The 14160-nt window shown below is 41.3% G+C and overlaps 1 protein-coding gene across 2 annotated transcripts in view; it reads right to left on the reverse strand.

The window, feature by feature from the left end:
* Window positions 1-986: 986 nt before the first annotated feature.
* aopep (aminopeptidase O (putative)) overlaps window positions 987-14160 on the reverse strand; it is a 71984-nt gene continuing 58810 nt past the window's right edge. For both annotated transcript variants that reach the window (XM_071483414.1, XM_071483413.1), the window contains 3 exons: window positions 9459-9545; window positions 9167-9315; window positions 987-1708 (listed from right to left, as the gene is read on the reverse strand). In XM_071483414.1, coding sequence (XP_071339515.1) covers window positions 9175-9315; window positions 9459-9545 — 228 coding nt within the window. In that variant the 3' untranslated portion in view covers window positions 987-1708; window positions 9167-9174. The remainder of the gene's footprint in view (window positions 1709-9166; window positions 9316-9458; window positions 9546-14160) is intronic.

Below are 14160 nucleotides of genomic sequence, written 5' to 3' on the forward strand. Positions count from 1 at the left end.
TGCTCGGTACAATGACAGGAGTGTGTCAAAACAGCACAGGGAGGACAGATTATGTGGAGAGGCTACAATTATACGCACGCACACACACACTACAAGGCCCACAAGGACATTTGAGGAGTGACAGATCACACTGCAAGGAAGCAGCAGCGCGTACAATGTGTCAGAGTCCTCCCACTCATATAATTGTTTCACAAAATAAATCCTTCATGCTACACATGCTGACTGCAAGACATTTAGGTTTGAAGGAAGGGAAAACCAAATGCCTGTTATCTTTGTATAGTTTCTCTTTGTGCTATAAAATGTTTATATTAAATGCATATTTCAGTAGCACTGAGTATATGCTAAAGTGTGAATAATGAGGTGTAATGTCACTTATTTCTGTATCTACATTTGGTGTTTGATCTGTAACTAAAATAAAGACATTTAAAATTCCAATTGAAGTGTAACATTTAATAAAACCCTGCACATGCCTCTACATAAGTATTTCACTGCAATGTTACCATTGAAAATGGTTTACGACTGCAACTGAGGATTATTTTCATTATTGATAAATTTGTCTTGTTTTTGGATCGAATTACAAGATAGAATAAACACTGTTAAACAGTTTGACAAAACTGAAAAGTCCAAAAAAAAATTTATTGATCAGTAGGTGTTACAGTTAATGTAACAAACACCTGTCTGACCCCATAGATGTAAATATGTACTGTTGCATCACTTCAGTATACTGTTTGTGAAGAAACCTTTTTAATACAGGAATCTAATATCTATAATTTTTTGCTCTGGTTTGTGAACAAAAAAATGCTTGAATTTTACTCCTACTTTTTTTAATGAATGCATTAAATAACGAATGTTTACTTAAAAATGACAATGTGGCTATGACATTTTTAGCTAGTTTGCATATGAAACATACACAATCAGCATGAGACACTGAACTGATACTCAGCTTTTTCTCCTTCAGTGATGGACTGAGTTTCAAAAGTCATGTATTTATTTTAAGAAAACAGAATTTTATTTCAACATCAATATATCAAAAGTTTCACTTAAAATGATACAGAAAAAAAAGCTTATTATTTTTTCACACAGCAGTTACAAAACCATCATTTACAAGTATAGAAATGCCCTGAACGTTGTTGATGGTGTATGTTCCAGTGTTGTTCCAGGCCAGAGTGAAGTCTTTTTTTTTTTTTTTTTTTTACATTACTCACATTACTCACCTGGAAGCATTTCTAGTCTAAACTCTTAAGAAACAGATCATTGCTGTAGACTAAACAGACATGAACTCACACCTACACACACACAGAAACTAACTTAAACACAGCAGCTGAGGTCGGAGCTGTAGCGTCTTTATCCATGAAGTAGCTTTTCCCCCCCATTATCTATTATTCTGAAACAAGTGGAATGATGTAATTTCTCAGCACAGCAATAATGACGTCAACAACACTGTATCTCACTATAAACAGCTTTTATCGTCAGTGGTTCACACACACACACACACACAAACCAGCTTTTTCTTTAGACTTGAATGAACAGAACTGCTGTTTTCTAAACCTTGCCAGTTGGCCTTGGCTGTAGAATAAGAGTGCAGTCTTCTGATGTTCACACTGCTGAGCGATTCTGCAGCGTTCCCTTTCCTACAGAGGAAGAAGGGCTGAGCTGTGGGCCGCCCCAATGCGCCAAACTCCTGTCATCTCCGTCTGTATTCAGCAACCTGGAAGAGATAGATATGAACAGATTGGAGCATTACAGAACATTTGGTACATGTCTACACTCCTCTGGCTGTACTGTTGTTGTCTACTTGATGTGAAGACAAACCAAACCAAGACACATAATCCAGTTTAGATGTTGTGTGGGCTAGGACTCAGAACCCAACAGACACTGGATTGCTAAGGCGAATACTGTACTATACTACAAAATACTACAAAACGAACAATAAATCCTCATAACAATTTGTCAGTTATCAAAATGTTTGGCAATCAAATCGTTTCAGCAACAGATAAATCCGTAATAAGCTAACAGCAGTGGATAATATCAGCCCAACTGATTAACAGCTTTACTAAGTTCCAAACCCGTCAGTATAAATGTATTCATACCTTGAAAGTTGGAAGTTTTCCAAAACTCTCCTTTAAATTAAAGAAGTTAGTTCAACTATTCTTTTGAAATATTGCGCAGTTCTTCAGACACCTAAACACATTCGGCATGAAAACTGTGGTACCACCATGGATGTGATCACTTTTCAAATCCTGAAAAGAAATCCCTAATAACTGTATGTAATCTGTGAGGAGGGTAGGAGAGGTGTGACCAGTGCTATGGTTTGTTTGTGGTTCGTCGGTGGGTGGACTGAACTCCTGTTCCTGCTGAACTGAGCCAGTGGTTCTATAGGACTGATTATCAGCTCAGTAGGCACAGGAAGCCAAGCCCAAATCTCTGTTTCTCATGAAGCACTTTCTGGCCATGAATACTTTTGTTTTTTTTTTTCCCCAGTGTGTAATGAAGCAATGCCAGCTCAGGCTGCATGTCAGGCAGCGTTCCGCTTTGCCAAACCCTCAAGAAACCTCACTACCGTAGGTTGATTTAAACTGTTGAGATAGTTGGATTACACTAGGTGGTGAAAGGTGTGGTTGACATGCTGGAAACCTCACCACCGCAGTGTCAGCAAGACCACTGCTGAATGGTAGGAGCTATCCAAAGAGGGCTGGTACACTGCTGGCATAAAAAAAAGGCTATGGAATGAATGTCCGATCATAAAAATCTAACAATAAATCCATCAAAATCACATTCCAACACCTTTTGTGAGGAGCATGCACACATACTGCAACAGACAAAAGAAGTTGCCAACATAAACTTCGTAACAGAGACTAATTCAACAGCTCCCTAAAATATACTTTACATTAAAGAGACAATCAGTCCGGTTTAGCTGCATGAAGAGAAGGTGTGGGTGGTGTGGGCTGAATAAGTTTATTTTTGGTGTCTATACAATGTTGCTTTGTCCTTTGATGTGCAGAGCACCATTTCCCTCCCATTAGAGTGTAATAAATCACCTTTTAGATACAGGCTCTGATCACAATTCCTCTCTTTTACAGGCCTTTGATGGTCATTACTCTTTTAACAGGCCCTAAATATAGGTCTAAAAATGGCAGGCACCACATGGCCCTCATTTCTAATTCACACATCTGTCCTCGTTTAGTCGCCATTTTGTCGTTGTGAATATAGAGCGCTATAATACCTCCTCAAGGCTCATTTTCTGATTGCCAAAAAAAGACTGACCAGTTTTAAAATACATTCTCTGCCATCTGTCACTGTTTTGATTCAATCGGTCCAGAACAGCATAGCTTTGCATTACAATTAGATGTCATAAAAGTGGACTCCGGCGGACTACATCCATTTCATAGCAAAGGTTGTACAGTAAGTTACTGTGGATCAGTATTTTAAACTCTCAGGTCTCAGTCACAGATGTTTCATTCTTTGCATGTCATCCAGCTGCAGATATTGACAGCTTGGGTGGTCGGGAATTCGTTTTTCTGAGATACTTTTTGTTTGGTAGGCAGATGCAAATGGAGGCTGTTGTATAGCACTTTGAGTTCTGAGACAGACTGAGATTTATTGATCATTGTCTCGACAGGCGGTGCAAGGTAAATAGAAACCTGCACGATAAACCTGCCTATATTGCTGAGAAAGATTGTCCTTAGTTTGCATTGTTTTTTGTTACAAAACTTATCTTGACTGACGGGGAACCCTCGCTCGCTACACTCTGTAACGCAGAGTAAGAAAGCATGTGGTGTGACCCAACTGAGAATTCTTGCTTTTCTTTATCAGTGGGTTCTATCTATCTATCTATCTATCTATACATACTATAATAGAAACATAATGCACAGTAAATCCAGGGAGAAACAGCCTGGTTCTATCCAAATTAACAGGTTAGATCTCATTTGTTTAATCCAAAAACCCTTTGTCTTATTGTTACTGTGAGGTAACTAAGCAACCAACAGAGAGTCCAGGAAGTCATTGTGCCCGGCAAGGAAACACTACTGCACATTATCCTCCATAAAACCAAAAAGTTGTTTTCTACACTCTGGTTTTTCTATGGATTAAACAAACAAGATAAAATTTGAATTAATGATCTTAAGAGGTGCCACTTCCTTTGAACAGAGCCAGAGTAGCAGTTTTCCCCTTCTTTTCAGTCTCTATGCTAAACTAAGCTAATTGGCTGCTGGATCCAGTTTCATATTGAATGGAGAGTTATGATGATGGCTTCAATCTCCTCATCTAACTCTTGGCGAAGATATAGGGACTATTATTATTCTCCTGCAATGCAGCACAACAAGGAAATTGAGGAGCTGCTCACCGCTGGAGGGAAAAAAAATCAATCACAGTTTAAAGTCGTGGTTTGATTGACGTCCAACGGTCCACATATTTAATCACACCCTGCTAGTGTGCAATGGTCAACATTTTTTGTGTTACAACTGTGAAAATAGTAAGTCCATATATATGCAGTATGTAGTATAACTGAACACAACGTGTATCTGCTGTAAGAAAGAAAATAGTGGGGATGAAGTGATGATGATGAGGGTGATGATGATGGCCACTGTTCCTGGATTGATGAAATATCTGTCAGCAGTATTAAGCAGCATTTGGGTCTCCCCAGGCCTCATTAGTACTGCAAGTACAGTCTTTCCCCTGAGGTACTTGGCTCTCACCTTCGCTAGAACTACAGAGCGTGCAACTGGCATCATCTGCAGGATTATCTTTCATACTACGTAACTAAAATGAGACACAGGCGGAGGGGGTGGAAGTACAGAGCAATGAAGGGAGATGAAAGAACAACAGACAAAGCAGGAGAGCGTAGCGTGGCGCTCATTAGTAATGTTGCTCAGTGTTTTGAATTCACAAGGAGGCTTGTGTATTTAATTCATCTGGGTGAGACGGGGCTGATTGGAAAGTTTTACAGTCAAGAGAGAAGAGCTATTTGGGCTGCAGTTAGAAGAAGCTGATGAGGAATAGGGGATAAGGCGAAAGGCAGGGGAAGAGTGATATGAGATAAGAGAAAGAGGGGAAAGGGGAAAGAGGATGCAGGGCAATCAAGTTAGGGAGCAGGAAAACAGAGGAGAAAGCGGGAAGGAGTTCTGTCACTGAAATGTGTAAGCACACGTTGGATAATTAGAGTGGGGAAATAAGGCTCAGCTGTCTATACACACACACACACAAACACACACAGCCTGGCCACTGTAAAAACTTAAAAGAACATTTCTCTTCTGTTTCTTTCACACCCATTCATTGTCCTCCTTTGTCCGCTTGTCTGGGTCATGCTCTCCTCAGGTGCAGAACTTAGCCACTGTGAACAAAGAGGAAATCAATCACTGTTCACCAATCAGCTAAGCTCTGTGCCTGGCTGGAGAGAGGATACAAAAAACTGTCTGGCTGAGTGACATGTCCACACACACACACACACACACACACACATATCCACACATCCACACTCTTACAAAAACACCCACATCAAGACCCCCCAGACTCCCTCATCATCCTTTTTCTTCACCGCACTTCCACATCATCATCTCCTCAAACACAATCACACACACTTGGATAATCATGTCCTCTTAAGTTTTAAGTTTCTGGGGGACGAGTGTGTCTGTGTGTGGTGTGAGTGTGTGTATAGGAGGGGCTCTGGTTGCCATAGCAGCCGGCTGGGTCAGGGCTGTGTGGTAATCCCTGGCAATGTGATTTTATCATAAGTCACAAATCAGCACGCCAGGAACCCTCACAGCCCAGACATGAAAGAGCAAGATCTCTCTTTCTCTCTCTTTTTTTTTCTCTCTCTCTCTCTACCTCCATCCTCAAGTCCCGGTACAGTCCACTGCTAACCTGCACCACCCAGAAATGACAAATCCCTAACTTTCTTTGTTCTTTCTCCCTTATGCCTGCCATCAGTGCGCAGTCATGAAAGACCAGACCTGTAGATCCTCTCTCTCACTCTATTTTCTTGGTTACCCCTTTCCTCCTCTCCCATTCGCCACGCTTGGCTAACCCGGCGATATGCCCCTCATTAAGCGGATCAAGAGGGATTCCAGAGGCATGTACCAGGGGAAGAAAAGAACGAGGGAGTGAGCGGGGAGGGAAAAAGGAAGAAAAAAATAAAAGAACAGGGAGAGACCACCCTTTTCCTTTAAAGGGTTGTGCTTTTTCGGTTTAAAAACACAGAAGGGAGTGCGCCTTGACAGACATGTTGTTTTCAGTTAAAACCCTCTCAGCCCGCCTCAGCTTAATCCCACTGTACTGTGGTCTGTGTGTGTGGGTGTAAAAGGGTACAGGGAGGACTGTTCTACTTAAGAAAGGACGATGTGGGAACACAAGCTGAGCAGTAAAACATAAATCCATCTCCCCACAGTGCAATATGCAATAGCAGTGAGGAGGTCCGTTCATCCATCATTTTAATTGGAGAGAGATCTGGACCTGAGCTCAGCTGACCGGCGTGATCCATTGATGTTTACAGAGGCTTGTTTGGTTCAGTCCAATGGGAAGCAACAGTAAAAGTTGGGATATTCATCTCTAAATGCTTTCTTTCTTCTTCTATTCTTTTTTTTTCTTTCTTTTTTCGCCTTTGCTGCCCCATTTCATTCTGCCTGTACTTGTGGTCAGGCTCCACAGGGAGGTGTAGTGAGGAGGTGAAGGATGATGACAGGAGAGCTGCGGGCACAGACAGATAGGCGCTACGTGTGTGTGTGTGTGTGTGTGTGTGTGTGTCAGAGAGATTTATCTGGACTGAGCCAGATGCCAAGCACTTGTCTAGAAAGCCTTTCACATCCTGTGCAAATGCATAAAGCTGTCTTTATATGTGTATGTGTGTGTGTGTGTGTTTGTGTCTGAAGATAAAAGGCTGTCTTGTAGTGGCTTGGTCACGGCCTAAAAAAGGATTTAGTGCTGTAAGTCGCTCAGGTTGATGTGAACAAGTATTTAGCAGTTCCTCTTGACGCAGCCTGTGTTGACCAAGGTCACAGACGCCTTGTTTGACCTCATACTCACTGAACTGGGGGAGGGGGGGTGCCAGATAATAACACAGGTGGTTGATTTCAGAGGTTGGTTCTGACATAAAAGGGGGGACATGAAGAAATCAGACTATGTTCAGCAACATGTGCATCTTGCCAAAATCTTACTTAAAAGGATGAAAATGTAAAAGTAAGAAGCAGTTCTATTAAGATGCAGTTCTGCATGACCACACACATTTCACATTTCAGCCAAATTTGGAACAATTTCACTCGTGTCACATACGATCTTTCTATTTTTGTATTCTGTCTGAGCTCCTCTCACAGGGAAAAGATATGAAGAATTTCCACATTCGAATAGGAGATGATCAATATAAGAATCAGAATTTGGTAACAATGGTGGGAGTTGTTTGCTTAAGTTCCCAGGGAGCTGTCCTTGTCAGTAAAATCTGATCAAACACTTATTTGATTAATCAATTAGTAGATCAACAGAAAACTAAAAAGGTGACTATCTTTATAATCAGTTCATAATTTAACATTAATTTTACATCATAATGAATTAAATTTTGTTGGCTTCTGGGCCGTTGATTGGAAAATCTGATGATTAATGTGAAAGAAAAATGAACTAAGGATGTTTTTCTTTCATTCATTTTGATTTAAATTTGATTTGATTGAGAACAGTTGTTGTGTGTCTTCCTCTCCTCCCCTCTTTCATTTCTGTCTCTACTGCCAAAGCTTCAAAATAAAAACAAAATGCAGCAAAACAAAGCTTAAAAATAGATTTAGAAATAAAATTATCTAACCTGTAGGTATTTTATTTGAAAGGCACTAGCCTGAGTTAGTCAGTATACTATAGCATTGTATCCATAGTATACTTCTACAGCAGTGCTCAACACCTTGAAGAGTAGCTGGGTTACTATACTTAAATTGTTGAGCCAAGATCCATGTAATAGCCGGCTCCCATTATTCAAAGGTTAGTGTCAGTAATTCCAGGGCTATTATAAAGAGATCAGCAGGTTCAAAGAGACCTGTCCTCCTCACTCCGGTCCTCCCTTCCGCTCTCTCGTCCTCCCTTTTCTGTCCATCTGTCTTTCTAAACCATAAATTTCTCTCTTCCTTTCATTTACTGTGAGACCAATAAACCCCTCACTGTTCCGAGTCGTCCAAAAGACCACTGGTTGACAGTTGTGGTTATGCATACACACACACACACACACACACAGGAGGAATTTCAAGGTCAAGAGTGTAAAAATCACCCCACATCGAGTAGAGTCCACCCTGAGCCCCTCAGAAAATGCTTGCTGACCCGTTCTCTCTCTTTTTCTCTCTTCCCTCTCTCGTTTGTTTGAGGAACACATTCCCGAATTCCTTCTCTGACAAACACATCCTGACGGCGCTGCTGTGAAACCACGGAAAAGGCCCCATTCTGAGTCTACAAACATGCACACGCACACGCACACACACACACACACACGCACACACACTCAATAGGCTCAGGAAGGAATGTGCAGTAGTAGGTAGCCAAGTGACTCAAGTGTGGACTGTCCACTGTGGCAGATGAAATCAGGATCAATCCAACACAAAACTTTCTTTTACAGAAGCCATTTCAGACTAAGGGTCAGCAATGAGATAAAAATACAGACTTATACTTAAAAAAAACTGAAGAAGACCAACAGTAATTAGCTTGACATCTTAATATCAAATGATTAGATGATGCGGAACATTTCATAATCAGATTTATTATGCTGACGTGTTATTGGTTCTTATCTCCACAGATGGTTCAAGCACAATGCGTCAGCCAATTAAAAGACATTTAGTTTGAACCTGAACGGTGAACATGAAGCAACTGAAAAGCCTGAGCAGATTACTTGGAATCTTATTTTATAAACCTACACAAATATATTTTTATATTTCTGATTCAGCTTCTTTAGAGACTTGCTGATGTAATTTCTGTCCATATTAAATTAGCCATTAAAATTCTGATGAAATGAGAGCTCCAATAATTTGTGGGGATGTTGAGAGAAATAAAATTTCAAAAGAAGATGATGAAAATATGAGGGATTTCTTTTTTGGGGGGGGGTGCATTTGATTCTCAGTTTAACTGAAAGTGTACTACCAAAGACGCAAAATGGCATGAGACACAACATTGTTGACACCCAGTAAATGAAAAACTGAGGGCGAGACGTCACCTCCAATGTCATAGGACCATTTCCTCCACCACTCTACGTGCCGATTGGTCCATTTCTTCCTGGACCAATGAGAGGCAGCGGCGAGCCAGAGCCTGCTGCTCGGGGTCCTCGTGAACCATCAGCTCCCCGTACAGATACACACCCATGGCCTGGAACACACATATGCAATCATGTGGGTTTTTTTTCTCATTATGTAAAGGCCTTTTTTCACAGCATGAATCAGCATTTTGACAGTGTTTGAGGCTTTCATTGTGTAACACAGGACTAATGTTCAACAGTTGTGTGAATTTACTTGGTCGTGAACCAGGAAGTGTTCCACGTCTCCATAAGCCTGAGTGTGTGCATGTTTGACCACCAGCTCACACCAGCGATGTCGGACCTGGAAGCCAAAACAGAGAAAAAATACAACAACTATTAATGAATGAATAACATTTGACCTTGAGACGAAAAGTCTCCTATTTAAGAGACTTCTGGTGTAATTGATAGAATAAGAAAATATTAGATAAAAATTAGATATTAAAAACATTAAAAACAATTTCACTTTCACTCTCACTTCAGACTACAGCAGTACATAATAATACTTTCCCATATCAGTCATTAAAATGGCCATGTTATTTTTGGAAGTTATATAAGATCACTGCTGTTTGTAATTTCAGAGTTGGAGTTGATGGAGCTGACCACATGAAACACTATGAAGTCAGAGGGATCACTTACTCCTAAACACAGTTCATACCGATGATATATAAGCAGAATAGTGCTGACGGCAATGATTTATAATCCGCTATTTTTATTTATGAACTGTCTAAAAAAAAGTTTTGGAAGACATTTTATTTTTATGCTTTTGGCCAGTGCAGTCAAACAATGTGAACAGATTTCCCTCGATGCCAGCACCAAAAGACAAACAGCTCATCTGACAAGCTTAGAGACAAAGCTGGAGGCTCCACTGACAATGAATAGATTCATCCAGAATCAGACGATTAACAGGCGAGAACTTTGTTTTAGAAAGGAAGCTATCTCGATCTAAAGTTCATGTCTAAAAGTTCAATTTAAGTCTCTGACTAGGTGCATGTGTGTGTTTTGCAGTGTGTGTGTATGTGTGTGTGTCTATAGGTGTGTTTTTACTGTATGTGTGTGTGTATTTGTGTGTGTGTGTGTGTGTGTGTGTGTGTGTGTGTGTGTGTGTGAAAGCTAATGCCTGGCCTTTCTCCCAGAGGATCAATAGGAGCTCTGTTGCCGCGGTTACAGGAGAGATCAGAGACTGGCTCTGTCCCTGCCTCAGCCATCATCCTTCATCATCTGCTATGAGCGTGCACGTGCGCAGGCGTGGATACGCTGTGCACGTGTATATGGATATAGTCTTGTGGAGCAGACAGAGGATGATAAAAGAGACAGAAGAGCGATAAAAAAAATCCAGATGAAATATCTTTTAAAGCACTGCCAATACTTTAAAGCCTGACAGTTTCCCTTGGCTGGTTTTTTTGTGGGTGTTTCAATCTCCTCCATAACTATCTCCACACACTCAGGATAATAAACTAGTCCTTTGGAGAGTACAGTGACCAAGCGTGGGATTTTTGGTGATTGATTCTATTTCAGCAGCTCCAGCTTTGGGCACTTCTACAGCGCTTGTACAGGGATTCATTTTGAAGTCGCATTCTCCAAAAGAGCCAAATGCATCTACCTAAGTGCTGTGTTAATGTGTGCACACTTTCAGGAGGAGTTTTTGCATTGTTTGTTTGTTCTGCCCTCCCCACCTGTTTATGCAGCATTAGAATGGAGACTGAGCAATGCTCCATTTAGTTCAGACACACTTAAATCCTCACCAACCTTACCTCTGCAACCAACTAAATAATCATGAGTTTAATTGGTCTCAGAGGGGCTTTCTAGTTCCTCTTTTCATCCAAATTTAAAATCTACCTTTTTTCCATATATTGTTTACTCTGGAAGGCTGCAAAACTCCCAGAGCAGACCTGACAAAAAGCAAAAGGCGTAGGTTGAGTGTAACTCTTCTACCTTCGCCCCACATGGGAACAATGATATGTGTGTGTGTGTGTGTGTGTGTGTGTGTGTGTGTGTGTGTGTGTGTGTGTGTGTGTGTGTGTGTGTGTGTGTGTATGAGCATGTACAGTATGTGTAACCTCTAGTGCCAGCCCTGCCCTTCTGGCCTGCGAAGCCCCAGCAGCTGTTCCCTGCGATGGGTTACATTCCTGGGGAGAGCCCTGGGGCAGAGCAGCTGCCTGGTGCACCTCTCCTTACCCCATTTTTTTTTTTTTTTATTGTTTCCTCTCGCTGGGCCTCTCTCTCTGACAGCACATGCAATTACACAGTGACATTCCTTCATTTATTACTGTACCCTCACCCCTTCTTCACCCTCCACACACACACACACACACACACACACAAACACACACATACACAAATGCTACAACTCATACTGAGACGTACTTTGTGTGTGCTCACATTTACCATGATGAATGAGCTTACACATCTCATACTGATTCTCAGACACAGGACAGACACGCAAAAGCATGCATGAAGTGTTATGTGAGTCATGACTTGTCCACATACTGTTAACCAACATTGCTTTTCTTACTTTTCTCAGCAGGAAACTATTTTAACTGTTGGTTTGTTTCTTCATTTTGTCTTTCAACCTTTCTTTTGTATTTGCCACTACACTGCACTACCTAATTGTAGCCATTATTGTTTTCTTATCTAGTCATTTGCCCAACACCTATCAGGCATGGAAGGGATTTCTTCCTCTGTAATCCCTCTCAGGGTTTTTACAATTTTCCCATTAGGGGTTCACTGAGGGGAGTTTTTCTTGCTCATTTAAGGAGCTGTTTTTGTTTCTAGTCTAATACAAGTCTGTGAAGCCCTTTGAGACATTTTGATGAAAGGCTCCGCAAATAAACTTGAGGTGACTTTTTTCGTTTTTTCTTATACACTTCTTGGTTCATTGTTAAAAACTTGTTTTCCTTGTTCTGTTGTCCTCTTTCCTCCACTCCGTATGTTGCGGCCAATAGAACCAGGCAGGCCTTGTTGTGGTTCAGTGAGGTCTCCAGTCACTGCAGGAGTAAACCTACCCTGTGCACCATACACAATACGCCCTGTGTGCTTGACCGACAGATGGCCTTCGACGCACATACGTGCACAAAGGATCCCACAAAATCAGAAATGCGCTCAGAAACTGCACACATACACACATGTATACACATGCACATGTAGAGTCACACAGCGTCTTGTGTCACATGAGGCTCATATGAAAGGAAGTGGGCCAGAGTCACGCACACTTCCTCATACATGCGCACACATGCTCCGGCTCACAGACACACTAACACGCGCGTATTCATGGTCACTCACACCGGTCGCAAAGCAGTCCCACTGCACGCACACTGGTGGTCAGCCACATATTTCCTTTCACTATCGTCTACATGATCTCACAGATCACACACACACACACACAGAAACTTAAGCTTGCATGCCACAGCACCTTCATCCCAAAGACAAGCTCCTTTCTCACTTTCACTGTATAGCGTCTCACTAAGGCTTCACTCTGCTTGCAGAGAGAAATGTTTATCTCTGGAACCGACAGGTGGTGAAACAATATGTAACAGCATGCTGTGCTACCATATAAGAGATGCACAAGGCTATCCCCAAATTAAGTTGAAGTAATGAGAGAATGCTCAACATAACAGATTAATTAAAATGATTAAATATCCAAAACTCCTGTCATTCACGTGGTATGAAATCATCTTAAGAGGAATTGCCGGAGGTTTACTGAATCCTGGTTGGCCTGATAATACAATTCTATTTTCAGGTGATCAATCAGGCGTATCGCAATGCTATCTGAGTCGATGTCTCACCAACGGCCTTTCAGAAACCATCAAAATCATTCCTATAATCCAATATTCATCCACTCTGAAAATCTCTCATTCTCCATGAAGTAAACAGTGACGGGCCACAGACAGAATGCCACTCAGTCCTGCGTTTGTCCAAGAATTTTAAACAGATCAATCATCAATTGATTCTGCGAAAGGATGCTGCACAGACAAACAGAAGCTGTGTGAGAAAAAGAGCGACACACGGAAAGAGAGGAGAATAAATGGCCACATTTATAAGGGGAGACGTAGGTGATTAACCTCCTCTGGATGAGATTGCTAACATTAGGACTGGACCGTTGCCTTTAGACAGGTGTGTGCAGCTGTGTGTATGTTTGTGGAAGGGAGCGTATGTGTGTAAGTGTGTCGTTTTCCATGCATGACTATATGCATAATGGCCTGGTGTATTTTTAGAAAACACTGAAAGTTTCCTGGAAATTGCAGAGGAGAATCTCCTTTCATCTGCCAGGAAGTGCGACTAAAGAGGTCTAAGCCTAAAGCTGGACCCAAGGCCAGACACAAAGTGGCCTCGGCTTGTAAGGTTGATCACAAAAATGAAATGTAAGACAAAAAACCTAAAGAAACAAGTTAAGTCTCTCAATCAAATTATACTTTCAGTTTCCAGCCAGTAAATTCCCAGAAATACATTAAAAATACACAATTAGATGCACTAGTTTTTATTTGTGCTGAAGTAAACAAGTGGCCTGAATTAGAGTGTGGAATGTAAAAAAAAAAAAAAATCTGTCCTTAAATGCAGCTTTAGATGTCTGGATTCAATACAATAACCACTCAACTGGCTATGTACACCACAACATCTGAGCCCCATTATGTACATTACTGCCCTGACATAACAGCTCATAGAATTAATAGAAACTTGTGAAAAACTAAATATGTATCAAATTTGACTTTTCAAGATGAGCCGCGTGTTAATGACGGAGGTTAGCGTGGACAGTTTACGGCTGACAGAGGCCGCTGTGTAGGAAGGAGCTGTCCACACAAACAGCAGCAGGGCGTAAACAGACATAGACACATGCATACACACACACACACACTCACAAACATTGTTACCATTAAGGAACTTTGTGTCGTACTAAAACATGAAGCGAATACTTGTGGGAT

This window comes from Trachinotus anak, unplaced genomic scaffold, assembly GCF_046630095.1.
Source record: "Trachinotus anak isolate AG129_WGS33_773 ecotype Australia unplaced genomic scaffold, CSIRO_AGI_Tana_v1 ptg000008l, whole genome shotgun sequence".
Taxonomy (NCBI): Eukaryota; Metazoa; Chordata; class Actinopteri; order Carangiformes; family Carangidae; genus Trachinotus; species Trachinotus anak.